The 20,589-nt window shown below is 55.1% G+C and overlaps 4 protein-coding genes across 4 annotated transcripts; 1 reads left to right on the forward strand and 3 right to left on the reverse strand.

Annotated features, from left to right (window-relative positions):
- Positions 1 to 929: 929 nt before the first annotated feature.
- On the forward strand, positions 930 to 2,522 carry PHYSODRAFT_520686 (hypothetical protein; the record flags this gene model as incomplete). Its single annotated transcript, XM_009534948.1, has 3 exons — positions 930 to 1,957; positions 2,099 to 2,235; positions 2,314 to 2,522. The coding sequence occupies 3 exons, from the start codon at positions 930 to 932 to the stop codon at positions 2,520 to 2,522; spliced, it is 1,374 nt and encodes a 457-aa protein (XP_009533243.1).
- Positions 2,523 to 2,654: 132 nt separating this feature from the next.
- PHYSODRAFT_317714 (hypothetical protein) lies at positions 2,655 to 9,997 on the reverse strand (the record flags this gene model as incomplete). The annotated part of the gene is made up of 6 exons (XM_009534949.1): positions 2,655 to 3,704; positions 3,787 to 4,223; positions 7,658 to 8,229; positions 8,296 to 8,369; positions 8,443 to 9,042; positions 9,116 to 9,997. The coding sequence occupies 6 exons, from the start codon at positions 9,995 to 9,997 to the stop codon at positions 2,655 to 2,657; spliced, it is 3,615 nt and encodes a 1,204-aa protein (XP_009533244.1).
- Positions 9,998 to 10,364: 367 nt separating this feature from the next.
- On the reverse strand, positions 10,365 to 15,785 carry PHYSODRAFT_337312 (hypothetical protein; the record flags this gene model as incomplete). The annotated part of the gene is made up of 7 exons (XM_009534950.1): positions 10,365 to 11,280; positions 11,695 to 12,814; positions 12,882 to 12,969; positions 13,058 to 13,874; positions 14,389 to 14,615; positions 14,704 to 15,267; positions 15,594 to 15,785. The coding sequence occupies 7 exons, from the start codon at positions 15,783 to 15,785 to the stop codon at positions 10,365 to 10,367; spliced, it is 3,924 nt and encodes a 1,307-aa protein (XP_009533245.1).
- Positions 15,786 to 16,953: 1,168 nt separating this feature from the next.
- Positions 16,954 to 20,588, reverse strand: PHYSODRAFT_287073 (hypothetical protein). The gene has a single exon (XM_009534951.1). It carries the CDS (start codon positions 18,916 to 18,918, stop codon positions 18,148 to 18,150), a length of 771 nt encoding a protein of 256 aa, XP_009533246.1. The 5' UTR covers positions 18,919 to 20,588; the 3' UTR covers positions 16,954 to 18,147.
- Position 20,589: the final 1 nt, after the last annotated feature.

Raw genomic sequence — 20,589 nt, forward strand, 5'->3', positions numbered from 1 at the left:
CTTTTTGCTGTAGCTTTTAGCCTTTTGCTCCGGAGAATACATAACACCAGGTGCAGCTCTTTTGAGTTTCCGCTGAATGAATTCGTTCGCCACCGTATAGGACGTCACCGCATTGCCGGCGGATAGATTTGACTTTGGATAAAAATATGTTGAATGAAAAAAAATTAAGCTATACTTCGCATCTTGGATCGCATAACCTTAAAAACGTTAAGTACTTTATGCGAAGTTGTAGCGGAATGTTTTATCTAATCCATCCAGACACATTCCAATGAGGGTGGGAATTCACACAATATCAGCCTGCCGACAATTTAAGTCACGGCAAACTCAGGTGACCAAAAGATTTTCAATAAATCTCTATGCATGCAGAAGAAAATATGTGTCTGAAAGAGGAGGGTAAAAGTTATGACCCAGGACTGAACAGATTGAATCGATAGCTTTAACACTAATGAAATGAGTGAGTACTACGTTGAGTGCTGTGGAGCCGCATGCAATTTAATACGATGCAGTGATGTGGTAATGACACCAGTTGTGCTCAAGGTCAGCATCGAGGCTTCTAATTGTCACAGACGCCATTACTACGACGAACAACGTACATGTACATAACGTTATCTGTGCAATAGCAAGAATTGCATTCTTTCGAACAATAAAATGTTTGTGCTGGAGCTCCACTCCTCTGGCATCAATCTAGAAGGAAAAGCTCCGAGGCGAATAGGCATCTATCAAAAGCTGTAAGTGCAATTCAGACCGGATTCTATTGAGTGCTGTATGATGTTGTGAATGTTGTTTGATGTCATCCGCACGGGTCCCCAATCGACAGTTCTTCGAACTGCGAATTCGGTACAGAACACGCTCACACGTCACATATTCCACTTGAGTGGCCTGTCACTATCCCCCACATTCGTTTCGTCGTCGAGGGTCCTCATTCCTAAATGGAGTACTCCGCCGACACTTCCGTGCTGGGGCCACTGCCCTTCGTTCTCGGCTTCTGCACGTTGCCGGAGCTGCGCAGCCTGGCACTCGTGTCGCGCGACGTGGCGTCCAGCTGCGAGCCCGAGTGGCGGCTGCGGACACTCGCGCGCTTCGGCGAGTTGCGCTTCGCCACGGGCCAATGGCGGCGGCTCTTCATGTTGCGGTCGCAGTTCCGGCGCAAGGCGGTCGACAAGGTGACGGCGAGGGTGTACCTTATGAATAACCGGGGGGAGACCCGCTTCTTTCCAATTGAGAGGGGCACCCCCCTCATGTGCTCGCGGGAGAGAGCCGTCGTGTACAACCGCTGCAAGCGGATGTTCGACCTCTCGTTAAGAATAAACAGGTCCATCCAGGAGATCTCGACGCTGATAGGAATGGTGTCCGTGGACGAGGCCCGGGGACTTCTGAACGAGCATATCAGTCTCATGGCTTCAGTTGCAGCGCTCAGGGGCTCGCTCAACTTCGAGAGCGAGCTGTTCCAGATCTTCCCGGCCCCGGTACTGCTCGACACGAACTCCTTATTGAGGGTTACGCACAAGTTCCTAGACCAAGAAGACGCAGAGTTCCTGCAGTCGTCGCTGATGATGATGCAGGTCTGGGCGTCCATTGACGGGCTCATTTACCGTCCGCTGGCGCCGCCAGCCACGATCCAGCCGACCCCCGACCGGATCCAGAGAGATGGCGACAATGTGGAGGAGATCGCGACCTACGCGTCGTTGAAGCTGCACGAGCTGTCAGGGATGACCATCAGTATCGACGACAATACGCTGAGATACAGACTGCAGGAGGACGAGCTGTGTGTGAACGCCCTGGTCAGCAACACGTACTTGCTGTACCTGTTCAACCCGCTGCAGTACCGTCCGTTGGACTGGACGTTCGACGCCATGCTGCAAGTGGGGGAGACGAGGTATGTGCTGCCAGTGCAGAGAGAAGGAGTGTTCCTGAACACGACGTCGTACGCGCTGCGAGTTTTTCTTTCGTATGGAAAGTTGCCGGAGAAGTTGGCGTCCCCGCAGAATGGAGAGGCGAGTGGGAATCAAGAGCAGGAGAACGCGTCGGCTGAAGTGGCAGGAGCGGCAGCAGCGGCGGCTACGCCTGCGACGGGTGGAGCTCGTGGAGCTGAGGATAGTGAACCGCTGGAGATCCCGTACGACGGACAGCGCGAGATTTTCGCCTTCCACTTGACTGCTACGAACCGAATTTCCAAGAAGACGCACGTGGTGGCTTCCAAAGCGACGTGCTTGTCACTATTGCCTTCTCCTAACAGTGCGTCGGCTGCTGAACGACGTCTACGACAACTGAGCATCGCGTCGTCGTCATCAGTCTCGGACGATGAAGATGAAGCGAACGAGCGTGATACACCCACGACACATGCTGCTGGAACGGCCCCGCCGCTGGAGCGACATGTGCATCTCCCGTTCGACGCCATGATCTGCTACTGCTTCGCTCCAAGCTGCCGTTTGCAATACGTGGAGTTTGCGATTGGATTCGAACCGTTGATGCACATCCTCGGAGTCGCGCATTTCCTTCCTGATGTTGCAGCTGTCTGTTAACTTTCCGATCCAGTGTGAAGATAAACTAACCGACGGAGACCTCCTTATTGATATTTAGCCAAAAAAGCAAAACTTATGTAATTCATGCAAACCTTCATGCCGTCGAAGCTTGGAGCTCGATCGACTTTCTGTTTAGCTGTGTTTCTTGGTGTGAACAGCATGCTGGCGTCGGCTTCTAATGACGAGAAGAGCGACCACAGTAACCACCACGAACGCCGCAGTCTTCGTATATTTCTTCGCCTTCTTCAGAACACGCATCATTATGCGCACAGGGATCGGCGGAGGATAGTAGGGCGTGACAGGAGGGGTGCGCTCCGGGTGGCAAGTGTCGAACTCGACCAGCATGCCCTTGTAGATGTTCATTCCTCGGTAGTAGATGCAGATACGCCCGTCCTTGCCTCCTTCGTCCGTGATATCCATCACGCCGTACTGGCCTGGGCCAGGGAAAGCGCCGTGGCTGTAAGGTCCTCCCTTGATCGACCCCTGTCGTCCCAGTGCAGCAGCGTGAAGTAGCGTAAGGTTACCGGGGCTGTGGGTCCCGTCATCCACTGCCAGCATGTGCGCGTCGCCACTGACGATCACAATTGGCACCCACTTGTTGAGGCCATGGCCCTTGATAAAGTTCACGAGCTCCTGCTGCTCGTGCACGAAGTGCCCCCACTTGCGCTCGTCGTCCAGCCACGGCATCGTGTTGACCCAAATAATCAGTCGAATGTTGGGGTCCTTGGTCGCACGAACGAGTTCAGACTTGAACCACGCTTTCTGCTTCTTTCCGAGAACCGTCTTGGTCGGAGCAGCGAAGGCTGTGTTCGGAGTTCTCGCGGACCTGAGATCCGTCAGGATGTAGCGCACTCGACCGATCGTGAACGCTTGGTGCACTGTGTTAGTTCGTGAACGTCCTCCAACAAGTGGGTAATGCGGCACAAACTCATGATAAGCTTGCACCGACGCGTTCCGTCCGGGAGCAGTCGAGTCACTGTTGTCCGGACCGAAGTCATGGTCGTCCCACATGTAGGCGAACGGCACGTCCATCGCCAGCATCGCTTGTCCCGCTGGTGACGCAAATATCGAGTCGTAGCCATCTCTGAACGCCGCCACGTTGTTCACCACCAGGTTGTGGTAGTGTAGATCTCCCGTATGCATGAAGAACAACGCTTCCTCCTTCTTGATCTCTTCAAACACCTAGAAACAACACAAGAAAAATGATTACCTCTCAATAGGCATAATACAAAAGGATACCCTCAGCAAGCCTCCTCATATATACCTTTGGATCGGACTGTTCATCAGCACATGAAGCGAATGCCACTCGATAGTTGAACGGCTGTCCCTCTTCTTTTGGCGTCTTGAAGCCCCCGCTCCTCACGATTTCTCCCGAATTGATCAACGTCAATTCATAGCGATAGCTTCTATCACTATGTGGGAGTTCCTCCAGGTTACACTCCTTCACATTAGGAATATCGTAGGACGAGGGGCTCCTCTCCTCCCCGTCGCCGGCTTCTCCCCCGTCGACTCCAGAGCACGAGGCGATGGCAGAATGAGGCTTCTCGCCTTGCAGCAGCTCCGGGAACGCGTACAGCACGAAGTCCGCGTCGGCGCAAGTGTAACCCTCGCGTAACCCAAACTTGAACGTGATGGAGCGAGACGTCAGCGCGCCACTCCAGAGCCACAACACATCGGACGGTTGGCACGGTTCTTCAGAAGCTTGTGGAGACACAGAGAGGAAGGATAAGACCGCGGTGGACAGCAGCAAGAGCGTCGCCAGGAAGCGCCTTAGGCGCGGCATTGGCACTTGGAGGAAGTATCTTTGATAAAGGCGGATTCTAAAGTTGATCATACAGTCTAAAACTTGATTTAGATTTTGTAATGAGTTCTGTAAGTATTTCAGATCTAAATTCTAAAAATCGCATTTTTGGGGTTTATACCTTTTTATTTACTGAGTGGACATTATTTTTCAAGGAGGCCACATCTGGATGCAGACGAAAGAAAGCAAAACGGAACTATGGACGACGGTGAGTGGTGGTGCGCGCGTCCGTCGTTGACGAAGACCTGCGGGGGTAGTGGGTCCCAAAGCCAAGCGGGAAACATGATGCTCAGTCTTGCTTCGATGTCGTCCTCAATTGGGACCTCTGTGATCGGCGCGGGGGTCGGCGTTGGGGTCCATGTTGACGGTGGCGATGAGGCTGACGGTGTCGTCGTAGCTGGAGTCGATATGTTCGTTGCGAGGGGCGTCTGGCTGGTTCGGAAGATTCGATCGCCCATGCACGTTCCGGTGTTGACGTTCCAATAGTCGAGGACGTACGTGGCTGCGTCCGTATCCTTGCAGAGCGGCGTCGGGTAGTTGGATGTGATGACAGCGCCGTCGCTTCGCTGCGTGATCGTGAAGTAGGTGCCGTCGCTGATGCTGAGGTGGCACTTGCCATCGGCTGCGTACATCGTGACGTTCGTCTGAGCTTGACAGTTGGTGCCATTGGCATAGTACTCCACGAGCAAGTAGGGTGTGGCCTGGAACTTTGTGGCGACGTACGAGTCGGTCGAGTTGATACACTCACGCGCTTAGTAGACTGAACTCGATTCAGCAAACAGTGTCTCGCAAGTGTATCCTGGTCTTGGCGTACAAAGGGAAGTGCTGGAGATGGTCATTTTTACAGGAGTGAGCAGACATCGGTTGTCTTCGTAATCCACGACAACACTCTTCTTGTCCAGGGAGGGCCACCCGCCCAGCCCGCCCACCGCGTATCGCCGGCCACATCCAAACCAAATATCACACGGAACATACAGACGGCGACGAAGACAACGTCTGACCGTCCAAGCTCGTATCGCTTGCCACAGACTCGCACGTCGTATCCGAATACATGGTGAGAGTCGCCGTGCTGTCGGCCACGTTGATTGCAGCGCGGAAACTCGTCGCTCCATCTGCGTTGGTGTGGCACGCGCCATCCGCCAAATGCACCGTCACGGTTTCAACGCTGCTGCACCAAGGACTCGGAAAATCCTCCACGATCACGTACGGAGTGTCAGCGCCGAACTTGGTCGCCGAATACCCCAAAAAGTCGTTGGTGCAGCCGGCAGTCGAAAAGCGAGAGTTGTCGAAACTTTGGCAGGGTGCGTCTGCTGTACAAAGTCTTGTGATAACTGGAGTTGCGTCGGCGTACCTGAGCACATGTCGTCCCCATAGATGGCGACGGCGGTGAGGTTGGGCCGAGATCCACCATAGAAACCCGTTATTTCGTCGATACACACTCCGTATGGGCCCAAACCCATGGCTGCCTGTCGGACCGTGGTGGATGATTTCACGTTGGTGCAAGTTCCATCGCTATACGTTGTGATGACTGCCGAGTGACCCAGAGTGATCCTGTGGCTGCCTGTCGGATCCGAGTAGCAATTCTCGTCCAGCCGATACAGCGTAGCGCTCGTGACGGAATCGTAGCGACCGCATCGCCCCGCGACATACCTCCCCACCCCCAAATATGAATATCCTTCGAACGCGTTGGTGGCGATACTGAAGTCGTCCCAGCCCCCTTGGTTGTAATCCGTACAGTCAGACACGGTGTAGCCGGTTCCGTTGTTGACACAAGTGGGGTTGAATGATCTTCTTGTGGGGTGCAGGTAAGCGCACTAGTAAATGACACGAATGACGCCGGAGGGGTGCATGAACTGTCGCCGTACTGGACAACTGCAGTCTTCTTGCCCATCGACGGCGGACCGCCCAACCCGCCAACACGGTATCGCCGGCCACAACCAAACCAAATATCACACGGAGTATACAGACACGGGGACGAAGACAACGTCCACGCTCGTATCGCTCGCCACGAGGTTACAATTGGGATTAAGATACGTCGTGACGGTCGCCGTGCTGTCGGCGATGCTAACGGTAGCTCGGAAAGTGGTTGATCCATCTGCGCTGGTGTGGCACGCACCATCCGCTGCGTACACCGTCACATTTTCGACGTTACTGCACCACGGATTGGCGAAATCCTCCACAGCCACGTATGGACTGTCGGAACCAAACACACTCGCTGAATAACCCAAAAAGTCGCTGGTGCATCCGGCAGTCGAAAAGCGCGAGTTATCGTAGCTTTGGCACGGGGCGTCCGTTGTACCGAAACACACAAAGTCTTGCGAGAACCGGAGCTGCGTTGGGGTCCTTGAGCACTTGTCATCCTCGTATATAGCGATAGCGGTCAGGTTGGGCCGAGGTCCACCGTAAAACCCCGTCACCTCGTCGAGGCACAACCCGTATAGCCCCAAACCCATGGCTGCTTGTTGAACTGTGGTCGTAGATTTCACGTTCGTGCACGTCGTGTCGCTAAACGTCGTGATCACCGCCGAGTGGCCCAGCGAGAGTCTGTGGCTCTCGGTGCTCGCCGCATTCGGGTAGCAATTCTCGTCCAGTCGATACAGCGTAGCACTCGTGACGGAATCGTAGCGTCCGCAACGCCCCGCAACATACTTCTCTACTCCCAGGTACGGATACCCGTCGAACGCGTCGTTGACGATATTGAAGTCGTCACCGCCTCCTTGGTTGTAGTTGGTGCAGTCCGAGACAGAGTAGGCACCCGCACCGCTTACACAGCTGGGGCTGTAGTGGTCCGCTTGAGGCGTGCACGTTAGTGCGCTAGTGAACGACACGGTTAGTGCAGGCGGAGCGCACGAACTGTTGGCATACTCGACGACAGAGGTTTTCAGCGCCGTTATAAGTGACACAACCTCCGCTATCACGAAGAGGAGGACTAGCGTCATGCGAGGGGGCAGCAGTGCTGCTTCGAAGTGGTCGCTAAACTCGGAGGGCGGAGGACTTGACCTGGAGGACTCGGACTTGAAAATGGCTGCCCCTCCAGTCCACACGTTGATCCCGTTCGAGTGGTTTCAACACACGACCGCTCCGAAGATTTTTCCACCACGTACCTGGAAACAATTTTCATCTCCGCGTTGATATCTAGGCGATTCGTCGTCTAAGGTCCTGCGTCTCTCGACGTCTTGAAGCTCGCCACCTTTGTTAACGCGCCACTGCAGAGTCGCAACGCATCGAACGGTTAACAAGAGTCCGTGCATCGCGGAAGAATGCACACTACATGTACAACATCACCAGTACCGTATACTACTTCGTGTAGTAGTAAATCGCTACACTTAGGTGCAATATTCCTCGAGGAACGCGAAGTTCGAGGCCACTTCATCGACTGGCAGCCGCAACTGCTTCGCTAGCGCTTCAACTTTACTTTGGCTCGAGATATTTTGCGCTCCACTCGATTCGCTGATAGATGAAAGTCTTCGTAACGCCTCAGGGTGGTCGCGACACCAGCTCTGCGCCTTGTCTGCAATCTCTCGCATTTCTTGACGGCTGCGATCGAGTGCCTTGGCTGAAAGCGGCTGCCGATCACGGCTCAACCGAACGTTCGCCTGCTCCCGTGGCGAGTAGTTCTTCTTGATGAATGGGTGCTCGAGCAGTCGAGCGGCTGGAGGCCGATACATCGGGTTTTTCTGAAGACACTGGTCCAGGAAGTCGCAGAGTTCCGGGGGAAAATGGTCTCCATAGTCCTTCAGACGCGGAGATGGCTGCTCTTGAACTGCATGCACAACGCCCCAGTAGCCGTCCTTCGTCGGCACTGGTAGTTTTCCGATGGCACAGGCCATTACAGCGAGACCGAACGACCAGATATCGGACGGGTACGAGTACATGCCTCCGCTGATTCTCTCTGGAGCCATATACCTGACAACATCGGATTGTTAGACCAGAGCACGTAAATAATAATACAAATGATTCTAGAACACTCACAAAAGCGTGCCCGTGAACGTCGTTGCCTTTGCCAAAGTGCTTTCGAGATCTCGCGAAATGCCAAAGTCAGAGATCTACAAGGAAAAAAAAATATGTTGGTAAAGATAACTCCTCAAGCAGCTCATCAAGGGTAAAATGACAGCGTACCTTGACTTGTCCTTGATAGTTGATGAGCATGTTGCTGAGTTTGATGTCTCGGTGCAGCTGGTGGTGTTCGTGCAGGAAGGCCAGGCCTTTGAGTGCACAGGCCGCGACGTTTGCGATCTCCTTCTCTGACAGACAACCAGCGTTCACCTCGCAACTCCGGGTAGCAGACTGCACGTAATCTTCCAGTGATCCGCCATCCATGTACTCGAGCACGATAGACACGGACCCCACTTCTGGGTTCGTGTATGCGTCATAGAAGACGACGAGCTCTTCACACGCAGCTTGGGTTGTTGAGTCCGAAGTGGAGCCAAAGGTGGCGGTCGCAAGAGGCACGAAGTTCACGTACAGTGACTTGAGCTCGCGCACCATTTGGTGGCGCTTCTTCTGGTCGTAAACTCGGATGACTTTGACCGCCACAAGTCTGAATGTCGGCATGTACAGCGCCTTGTAGACCTTCCCACCCGCTCCATGACCCAACTCCTCCAGTATCAACAGGTAGTCCTTCGTACTGATCGCCTCAGCAGGCGATTCGGATTTCTTCGCGTCAGCTTCACGTTGTTGTTGAGACTTTGCAAACGGCGCGTTAGCGATGCCGCGCGTCTACAGCTCAACAAACAAGTTAGTTTATTCCGCAGCATCAGCCCAAACACATACGCCTTCTTCAACCACTTACATCGATCTCAAAGCCTTGCGTCTGCAATCTCCCCGTCGCGGAGAAATCAAAAGACGCCGCCACGGTCTTCTCCTCCTTCTTAACCTGTGCGATATCCAGCCCCAGTACACCTGAATTTTGTCTCGCACCTGCGCTCCTCTTCGGAGCTGAGATCGCTCCACGGTCGCTGTCCCCCACGTCAATCTTCAGCGGCCCCAATCCCAACGAGTGCAAATTCGTCGCGCGCCGCGGTGGCGGCTTCGCCACCAAGGGCTCAACATCCACACGCAAGTCCAGTCCAACACGCCGCATAGAGTTGCTGGTACGCAGAATAGGTGGCGAAGGTGCAGGCACTGGGGTCATTTTTTCCTCAGGAGCCGACGAGCTCTGGAGCTTGTGCACTTCCCTCTGCAGCTTCTTCTTATGGCCGCGACTCACCCCCGTCGCAGCATCCAGAAACTTATCCAGCTCCTTAGACGACAGTAAAGTTGCTCCAGTGAGTTTGTGACGCTGCGCTTCCTCCACGAACAGCTCCAAGTCGTGAGCTTCCAGCCACTCGCACACGTCGCAGATTTTCCAGTTTGCAACGCAGTTTTCCGCCTCTTCCTCGACTTTTTCAAGTTCTGGAGCTTCGACTCTCTTCCTCGTGATCTGCACGCGGTGGTGCAATTGCAGTTTCCCCTTGCGGTGCCTGTGGCCGTCGCACTTGGTGCAGTACACGAGGCCGCAGTCGTCGCAGGTCACTTGCGCTGGCCTCTGCTCGCACTCGTCGCACTCGGACGGAGGGGAATTGGGGGAGCCGTCGCCCACTTGGTTGTCGTGCAGATCCAGCGCCAAGAGCTTGTCCATGCCCACCACAGACCCGTACAGGCACGAGTCGGCGGCGGCAGGAGGGGTCTTCATCGCTGTGTTTGGTATCTTCGAGACTGACTGTCCCAAGCTAACAATCGGATAAATGTGGACCACATTAAATTGGGGATCGTTTAGACTTAGCGTTTATATTCATGGAATCACTCATAAACTTCCCTTTTTGGTCCATGGATTTTCTGTGGTCTTCACTTGGAGGTGGACATTATTTCTTCGATGAGAATAACAGATGGAACGCAGAGTAACGAAGGAAAATGCACGCAGAAGTTAGCTACGGACGACGGTAGTGGCTTGGGGAGCGGTGGTGCGGGCGTCCGTCGTTGACGAAGACCTGCGGCGGCAGTGGGTCCCAGAGCCAAGCGGGGAACATGATGTTGAGTCGCGCCTCGATGTCGATTGGGACCTATGTGATCGGCGCGGGGGTCGGCGTTGGGGTCCACGTGGATGGCGTCGTCGTGGCTGGAGTCGAGACGTACGCTGCTAGGGGCATTTTGCTGGTACGGAAGATTCGATCGCCCATGCACGTTCCGGTGTTGACGTTCCAATAGTCGAGGACGTAAGTGACTGCGTCCGTATCCTTGCAGAGCGACGTCGGGTAGTTGGATACGATGACAGCTCCGTCGGTTCGCTGCGTGATCGTGAAGTAGGTGCCGTCACTGATGCTGAGGTGGCACTTGCCGTCGGCGGCGTACATCGTGATGTTTGTCTGCACTTGGCAGTTGGTGCCATTGGCGTAGTTCTCCGCAATCAAGTAGGGTGTGGCCTGGAACTTTGTGGCGACGTACGAGTCGGTCGAGTTGATACACTCCCGCGCTTGGTAGACTGTGCTGGGTCCATTGAACAGCGTGTCACACACAGGAGCTGCTGGCGATGTACACTGGAACGTGCTTGAAATCGTCAATACAACTGGAGTCACAGCACACCAATTGTCCTCGTAGAGCACCAACGCAGTCTTCTTCCCCAATGCTGGCGGGCCACCCAAGCCTCCCACCGCATAGCGTCGACCACAGCCATACCAGTATTCACAGCCTCCTCGACCTAGACACGGCGACGATGACAACGTCTGACTGTCCAAATACGTATCGCTCGCGACGAAGTTGTATGCTGGATCCGAATACGTTGTGTAGCTCGCCGTACCGTCAGCGGTGTTGATGGCAACCCGAAAGCTGGTCTGGTCATCTGAGTTCGAGTGACACGAGCCATCGGCTGTGTAGATCGTCACGAACTCGACGTCGTTGCACCACGGATTAGGGAAATCTTCCACAACCAGGTACGGAGTGTCATAACCAAACGCTGTTGTGGCGTATCCGAGAAAATCGCTCGCACAATCAGCAACGTAGAAATGCGAATTTCCCTCGCTTTGGCATGCGGCGTTTGCAGGGCTTCGACACACAAAATCCTGCGATAATTTCAATTGAGTCGGAGCGCTTGAGCACGTGCTGTCGTCATAAATGTCAACAGCGGTGAAGTTTGGCCGAGTCCCTCCAAAGAAAGCCGTCACCTCGTCCACACAAAAGCCGACTCGACTCGCACCCATGGCAGACTGGCGAACTGTCGTCGTAGTCGCAACATTTCTGCAGTTTCCGTCGCTATACGTTGTGATCGTGGCGGAATGACCCAGTGTGAGCCTGTAGCTTTCGGTCCCCGCTGCATTTGGATAGCAATACTCGTCTAGACGATACAGTTTGACGCTCGCGACCGAATCAAACACGCCGCATCGTCTTGGGACGTACGTCTCCACTCCCAAATAGGAGTACCCGTTGAATGCATCTCTTGCGATACCCAGGTCGTCCCAGCCCCCACGGTTATAGTTGACGCAGTCTGACACAGAGTATGCAGCTGCACCTTTCACACAAGTCGGGCTGTAGTGGTCCGTTTGCGGCGCACAAGTGAGCGCGCTGGTAAACGACACAGACATCGCGGGCGATGAACAGGAACTGTTGACGTACTCGACGACCGCGGTCTTCTTCCCCATTGACGGTGGCCCTCCCAACCCTCCCACCGCGAACCGTTGACCACAGCCATACCAAAACTCGCAATCACGACGCAAACACGGAGACGTCGACAGTGTTTGGCTGTCTAGACTCGTGTCGCTTGCCACATCGTCGCATGCTGGATCTGAAAATGTCGTGATGCTTGCTGTGCTGTCGGCCGTGTTGATGGTGGCACGGAAGCTTGTCTGATCGTCCGCGTTCGTGTGGCAAACTCCATTCGCAGTGTAGATCGTCACAAACTCGACATCGTTGCACCACGGATTGGCGAAATCTTCCACGACCAAGTATGGAGTATCCGCGCCGAACGCTGTCGCTGCATATCCAAAGAAGTCACTCGCACAACCAGAAACGGAAAAGTGAGAACCCCCAGCGCTTTGACAAGGCGCATCAGCAGAGCTCTGGCACGCGAAATCCTGCGAGAACTTGAGCTGAGACGGCGAGCCCGAGCACGTATTATCGTCGTAAACAGCAACAGCAGTCAGATTGGGTTGAGTGCCACCGAAGAACGCCGACACCTCATCGACACAGAAACCAACTCGACTCGCACCCATGGCTGCTTGTCGAACGGTAGTCGTCGTCGCCACATTGGAGCAAGTCGCGTCGGTATACGTTGTGATCGTTGCCGAATGACCTAGCGTGAGCCTGTGACTTGCTGTTCCAGCCGCATTCGGATAGCAGTTCTCGTCGAGTCGATACAGCTTGGCACTCGCAATGGAATCAAACACTCCGCATCTTCCCGGCACGTATGTCTCCACCCCCAAGTACGAGTACCCATCGAATGCGTTGAAAGCGGTGCTGAGATCGTCCCAGCCTCCTCGGTTGTAGTTGCTGCAATCCGAGACGGAGTACCCAGCAGCGCCTTGTACACAAGTTGGGTTGTAGTGGTTTGTTTGTGGGGCACACGTGAGCGCACTGGTAAACGTTACCGAGAGTGCGGGTCCAGAACAGGAGCTGTCGGCGTACTCGACGACCGTGGTCTTCTCCCCATCGATGGCGGGCCGCCCAACCCCCCGACTGCAAACCGTTGAGCACAACCGTACCAAAACTCACAATCTCGACGCATGCACGGCGACGTCGACAGTGTCTGAGTGTCGAGAGAGACATCGCTTGCCACATAGTTGCAAGCTCGATCCGTAAACGTCGTGATGGTTGCCGTGCCATCGGCAGCGTTGATTCTGGCACGGAAGCTGGTAGCGTCGTCTGGGTTGGTGTAGCATGAGCCATCAGCTGAGTAAACCGTCACAAACTCGACGTCGTTGCACCACGGATTGGGAAAATCCTGCACGACCACGTACGGGGCATTTGCTCCAAACGTTTCTGCTGCATAGCCTAAGAAATCGCTGGTACAAGTTGACACGGAAAAGCGAGAACTTCCAGTAGCCTGGCATGGCGCGTTTGCGGGGGCCTGACACGTAAAATCCTGCGAGAACTTGAGGCTCGTCGGGGGCCCCATGCACATGTAGGCGTCATAAATGGCGACAACAGCGAAGTCAGGCTTAGTCCCTCCAAAGAAAGCTGCCACCTCGTCGATGCAGAAACCAACTCGACTCGCACCCATGGCTGCTTGACGAACCGTAGTCGTCATCGCCACATTCGAGCAAGTTGCATCACTATACGTTGTGATTGTTGCTGAATGCCCCAGTGTAAGCCTGTGGCTCTCCGTGCCCGCAGCGTTCGGGTAGCAGTTTTCGTCCAGTCGATACAGCTTGGCGCTTGCGATCGAGTCAAACACGCCGCATCGTCCTGGGATGTATGTCTCCACTCCCAGGTACGAGTACCCGTTGAATGCGTTGGAGGCGATGTTGTAGTCGTCCCAGCCCCCACGGTTGTAGTTGGTGCAGTCCGAGACAGAATTTCCAGCGACGCCCTTCACGCAAACTGGGTCGTTGTGGTACATTTGCGGGGTGCATGTAAGCGCGCTAGTAAATGACACGAACACGGCAGGCGGGGAGCAGGAACTGTTGGTATACTCGACGACGGAGGTCTTCAGGCCTGCAACGAGCGATGCAGCGAGCCATACCTCCGCTATAACGGCAAACAGGGCAACCATTCTGCGCGGACACTGAATCGCGCTGTCTCGAAGTGAAGACGAAACGTGGAAGTATGCGGCACCTGGAGACTTTGCAAATGACGCAATATTGCTGCCCTCCACTAGCACGAGGAGCCGACTCGTGATTTTCTTTCCGAAGATCCCATTCGAGTGGTTTCACCACGACCGCTCATAAGATTTTTCCGCCGTCGAGCTGGAAACAATTTTCGTCTCGATGTCGATGCATTTGTGAAGCCGATTTTACCCTTTGAACTCGACCAAACTTTGTGCCGTGCATGGCAGCAACACGAGATCATCGCAGTAGCAGTAATACCTCTCAAGTCCAGACTCACATTAGAAGAATTTATGCGAGGCCTTGGACTAAAACAACTTGGAGCTTGTACAGCGCCTCGGCAGCAGTTGGCCGTTGGCTCGGGTCTACCGACACGCATGTGATCGAGAACGAGTTCTCCTCCGAAAAGTCCACACGGATTGAGCCCATCGTTATTCCCTGGAGCAGCGTTGCGGCTGGAAGTGTATGTCCCTCCACGCTCGTTCTCCTGAGTATCGCGTACGGGACTGTGTGCATGTCCAACTCGGACAAAATCACGCCAAACGAGAAAATGCCCACCTTGGCTCGCCGAGCATAACTTCCGGTGCCATCCACAGTGACATTCCAATGCCTGCAGTCATGGTTTCGTCGTGGCGCTGCGAGAAACCCCGAAGTTGGTCAACATGGCGTTCATGGACCGACTGAGCAGGATGTTGCGCGGCTTTACGTCCCGATGGATAATTGGAGGTGCGAGCGAGTGCAGATAAGTGAGCGCATAGCACACTTGCAGTGCGATAGTGGCTTTCTGCTTGTTGAATTCGACTGGATGGCCGGACATCTCGTGCTTGTATATAAGACTGCGTAAGTCACCGCCGTCCATGAACTCGGACACAATGCAGAGGTTGGAGAGCGAGTCCCACGTGACTCCCAGAAACTTGACAATGTGGGGATGGTCGAGTGTAGCGGATATTTTGGCTTTGGCGAGGAAGTCGTTCACGTGTTGGAGACTGGTGCGAGTACCAGGCAGCAGCATTTTCACGACGACTTTCTTGTGGTAGAGCTTCCCGACGTAAACATCGCCGAAGGCACCTCGACTGACGAGCTCCTTGGTTTTGATTTGGTTGCGTGGGATTCTCTTGGCGATGATGACTTCGTCGTCCCAGAGATCGGAGTGATTATCAGCGAGTGCGTCGAGTGAATTCGCGTAGTCAGATCCTTGGTCCGTTTCCTCCTACTGGATTTGGTTTTTAGAATTGACGGTCAAGCACGAGTGAGCCTCGATGTCGTCCTTGCCCGCGCTATATGAAGTCAAATTAGCTGATGAGCATTGCTGATCCCCCCAAAGAGACCCGTTTGAAGCGATCTCGACGAAAGATTTGATCAAAGCTGACCCGTCCGAGCTCAAAGTGCTCGTGAAGTACCAATTACTGGTTTCGTACCCTCCAGTGCAGGAATCCGTGGCGATAAACCCGACGGCGTACTCGAGATTGGAACATCTATCACCGGAGTACAATTCCAAAATGATGTACTGGGAGGTTTCAAGAAATTTCGCATGACCTGCAGGTAGTTCTCGGAGCACTGTATCGAAACGTATCCCCCTTCGTTATCGTCTGCGCAGATGCTCTCAGTACAGTCGCCGTTCGGCCCCACATAGACAGCGTAAGGATTCACGTCTGATGATTCCGAGGTCGTCCCCATCGGCAGCCCAGTGGTACGTGACGCAGTCGGACACCGAGCACGCTCCTCCATCCTGCAGGCAGATTGGGTTGTAGTGGTCCACCTGCGGTGTACACGTCAGCTCGGAGCTCAATGTCGCTGATATAGCTGTTCCAGCACAGGCACTGTCGTCATAGTAGATAGTTATCGTCGTTGGCGCAGCCAAGGCGAGCCCAGCCGCCGCGAGGACGCCGACCCAGCTTAACTTCATCAGCCTCCAATTGATTCACCTCGAACTCGGCTAACTGTGGACTGGGAGGCACCTTCATTAACCAGGCAAAATCCCAAATCTTCCTCCAAAGGGCGCAGAGCGTCCCCTGGTGGTTGAACGATCTTGGATCGTGCGGACGGGAGCAGCCCCCCGCAACGGTTAACACGGACCGGAGGTAAGCCGCTACCTCGAGGCGTCATGCCGGGCTCAGAGCTCTGTACACTTACAGTCTGATGTCACGCCCGTCACAGCGGCTCTGGGTGTCGGAGTCGTAGAGGAAGCAAGACGCCCGGCATCGCGCTTGTCTTAGTGCGGTTGTCGTTGTCCGGTTCTGCATCCGATTTCAAGGGCTTCTTATCTGCCTTTCACTAAGGCACAATCACTCCTTCAATATCATCTCTCGCAGGCCTTTCCGGCCAATAATGAGTGGCATCATCCGCACTCAGGATACTCGTCCCATGCTGCTCGCTCTCTCCATGGCCGCGACGGCTTCTGCCGGAGCCCCTGCGGGCTACGAGGAGGCTCTGTACCACTCGCCTGTTGCTGACCCGCCTTCTCTCTCTCCTCGCGGTTTCTGGACTCTTCTGGGCGTCGTGGTTGCCGCGCTCTTGCTCTTCTCCGTCGCGCTAGCCAACGCGGTGGCCTGGTACATGCAAATGCGTCGCGAACGCCGCATCCAGCGCAAAACGGAGCAATTGGCCGCTAAATCCACGGAGACGCGCGCTCCTCCGGTCCCGGTGACCATTTTAACGGGCTTCTTAGGCGCCGGGAAGACCACACTGCTCAACAGAATCCTGCTGACCGAGGACAAGCTGCCGTACAAGATCATGGTGCTGGAGAACGAGCTGGGAGCCGTCAGCATCGACCACACGCTGCTACAGGCTGGTGGCAAGGAGGAGGGCGACGGCATCTACGTGCTGCAGAACGGCTGCATGTGCTGCGCGGCTCGAGGAGGCAAAGGCAGAGGCGGAGACGAGCTGGAACGCATCCTGGACTACTTGTTGCAGCTGGTGCAGGAGCAGAGCTTCGACTACCTGGTGGTGGAGACGACGGGGCTCGCAGACCCGGGTCCGATCATTGAGACGTTCTTGAGACTAAGAGCGTCGAGATTCCGCCTGGACGCCATTGTTACGATGGTGGACGCCAAGGCCACGCAGAGGTACTGGAAGCAGGAGAAGGATGTGTATGAATTCCCCATTGAGCTGCAGCGACAAGCGCTGTATGCGGACATTTTGATGATGAACAAGGTGGATGTGGCGACGAAGGAGGAGTGCAAGAGGCTGGAGAAGACGCTGGCCGGGATGAACGAAGAAGCAAAGCTCTGCAGCTGCGTGAACGCCAACGTGGACTTGGACAGGATCTTGAACGTGAAGACGTTCGACGCAGTGCGTTTCAATGCGCAGAACAATGGTGCTAATGGAGGCAACAAGGATGTTTGGGCGCGAGGACAGCATACTGGCGGAATCAGTACGGTCCACTTTGAGGTCAAGCGCGATGTCGACGTTGCGGCTTTCGGCGAGTGGCTGTCCGAGGTGGTTACGAAATACGTCAAGGGAGCTGACGTCCTGCGAGTGAAGGGAGTGTTGTCCGTGACAGGGGACGCTGAAGATCGCCGCTGTGTCGTGCAGGGGGTGCTTGACACTTACACCATCGCCCCTGGGTCGCCCTGGGAGGCCGGCGAGCCGCGGGTCTCGCGTCTTGTACTTATCGGACAGGGCTTCGACCGTGAGGAACTCGAGCGCGGGTTCCAAAGCTGCTTGGCAAACCGTAGCACCAGCGAATCCAAGAAGGAGCGGTGAATCCGCAACACACCCAATTTTGTCCGTGCATACACGAGGTGAATCTCGGCTGATTGCAGAGAAGCAAGGTGAGCTGCACCACTCTGCAGTCGATTGCCACCTTTAGTTAGTGAGTTTATCAATTTGGAAACTATCCTACCAGCCCCAGTGCAACAAGCGATGAGAACTTGTCACCGTATCCCATCGATGCCTGTTGCTGACGTCACTGATGATACCTTGGGATCTGCAACTCAGTATCCAGGGTCAACACCTTCCTCTGAGTGCAGACTCTGCCCTGCAGAGGCATAACATGGGGCAGCGAGGTACGCGCAGCAGGACGGAGATTAACGAGGAAGAACGCTTTATTGACACTCCATACTACCTATCGAGCGCTATCGCTGCTGCTTTACAGGCCGAACTGCTTGATGAATCCCACCAGCGGCACGTGGATCTCCTCGTTGAAGGGCTGCGTCTTCATGCGGGCAATCCAGGCAGACACCCTGGGGTACTTGGAGAAGTCGTAGCCCATGAGCTCGAGCTGGTCGATCTCCGTGTAGGCCGTGTAGTCGGCGATGGTGGGGAAGTCGGTGTGCGCGATGTAGTCGTTGACCAGGAAGGTCTCGAGCAGCGAGAACTCCTTCTCGATGAGCGCGTCCTTACCCTCGAGCGCCGCGAGGTCCTTGGGCGTGGCGGCGTTGAGCTTCTTGGAGATCTCCGGGCGCACGATGTTGATCGTGAAGAGGCGGGTGTTGGTGTGGTGCCAGTGCAGGAACTCGTTCACCTTGGCGCGCACCTTGAGGTCCTTGGGGTACAGGTCCTTGGGGCCGGTCCAGTCGTACTTGTCGCCCAGGTACTGCAGGATGGCCATGCCCTCGGTGAGCACGAAGTCGCCGTCCTTGATGGCGGGCACGAGGCGGTTGGGGTTGATGGCCTTGAACTCGTCCGACTTGAAGAAGTCGCTGCCCGGGTTGCAGGGCACGAGCTCGTGGTCCACGCCCTTGACCTTGAGCACCCAGGCGACGGCGCGCGACGGCTGGCTGATGAGGTTGGCGTACAGCTTGAGGGTCATGGTGAAGGAGGAGGAGGGGGTTGCTTGAGTCTTGGACTGCGGATTGAAGAGTGAGCTTGCTTCCGCTGTCGACGTGAATAGATCCTCCCTCCTACACGGATCACACATGCCGCCATCTGTGGATCGCTTTGAGCCTGGTCTCTGACCGGATGACGGGGCTTGCCTATCAGAGACCCTATGCTGTCGCACAGATCGGCGGGCAGGGCAAGATGACGCTGCGAGGTCTGCTTACATAAGGCTCCGGACAAGGTAGGACTTGCACCGGTAGAGTGTGCGCTGGAAGCCGTTAGAGGGTGGGTGGGGACTCCGCTTCGCGAGAGAGCAGAGGGCTATAATTGTGCTGCAGCTTCAAGACAAGATGTGTGCAGCTGGAATATGAGCTCTCTAGATGGAGGTACATTCATATGCAAGACTCCTGCTGTGCGACTACGTGTCAATGCTATTGTCCTGGGGCTTTTAAGGCTTCTTGGTGTCGGCGCGGACGCCCGCGTCCGTCAAGAACTTGTCCAGCTCTTCGCGCACTTCGTCGTGGAAGGGGATTTGCTGTCGATGACAACAAGAACAGGAGATCGTCAGTCACGATGCCAGTCTGCAAGAAAAGAGAAACCGGGTACGAACCTTCATGCGCTCGATCCATGCTGTCGCCTTGGGATACTTGGTAAAGTCGTACCCCATCATCTCTAGCTGGTCGATCTCGCAGTACGCGATGTAGTCAGCGACCGTCGGTGCGTCCGTGTGAGCGATGTAGTCCTTGTCGAGGAACGTCTCCAGCAGCGTCATCTCCTTTTCGATAAGGGCGTCTGTCTTGCCCAGGATCGCAAAGTCCGACGGCGATGCCTTGCCGCGCGCCTTGTTTACTGCTGGCCGCACAATTTGCAGTGTGAAGAGCCTGGTGTTGGTGTGGTGCCAACTCAAGAACTGGTCCACCTTGGCGCGTGTCTTCATGTCTGTCGGGTATAAGTCCGACCAGCCGAACTTCGTGGACGCGTACGTCAAGATGGCAGTGCTGGAAGCAGCACAACAGTTCACGAGTTAGACCATGGTCTCCAATACCATGCAAGCATTTGTTCATACCCTTCGAAGAGCGAGAAGTCTCCGTCGCGGATCACCGGCACGAGTGCATTGGGATTCCACGCCTTGAACTCGTCCGACTTGATAAAGTCGCCGTCGAAGTCCACGTTCACGAACTCGTAGTCGGCACATTTAACCTTCAGTGCCCATGCGACTGCATACACGGCACCAAGGACTGTTAGGAGCGCTGGATGGCGGTAAAGCACGCATCCTATCCTATGGATAATGTTGACTCTCTTCTTACCTGCGCGACTGGGCTGGCTGACCAAGTTGGCGTACAGCTTGAAACTCGACGTCTTCTGAGAAGTAGCGCCATCGGTGCTTGCACTGGCTGCTGTGCTCTTGCTGGTGCGCCGTGCGAACTTGGCGAGGGACACTGGAAGACTCGGAGGAGACGGGAAGCTCCAGCCTGCCATGGTGAATTACGGTGGAGCTCTGACGTAGCGGGCGGAATGGATTGTGCCTGTACTTGAGCCGCAAGTGGAGATGGCGCGTTGGTAAAGGAGACAGTCTCCATCATTCGCAACGACTGTAATGTTCGGGAGATAGGGCTGTAGGCGTTGCCTATAGCCAGATGAAGTGATCTCGTTGGCCAGCCGCAACTAGGAAAACCAATTGTGATATGAAATTATGCTGTGCTTCTATCAAGATGATCAACGGCCGCTCTGCAATGCAATGGGCTGTCTGCCTGGCCTACCTACCTGCCGT

This window comes from Phytophthora sojae, assembly GCF_000149755.1.
Source record: "Phytophthora sojae unplaced genomic scaffold PHYSOscaffold_8, whole genome shotgun sequence".
Lineage (NCBI taxonomy): Eukaryota > Oomycota > Peronosporomycetes > Peronosporales > Peronosporaceae > Phytophthora > Phytophthora sojae.

What these genes read in the sequence shown, in the direction of transcription:
- PHYSODRAFT_287073 (XM_009534951.1), bottom strand. Translation starts at nt 18,918, where the DNA reads ATGTGTGATCCGTGTAGGAGGGAGGATCTATTCACGTCGACAGCGGAA.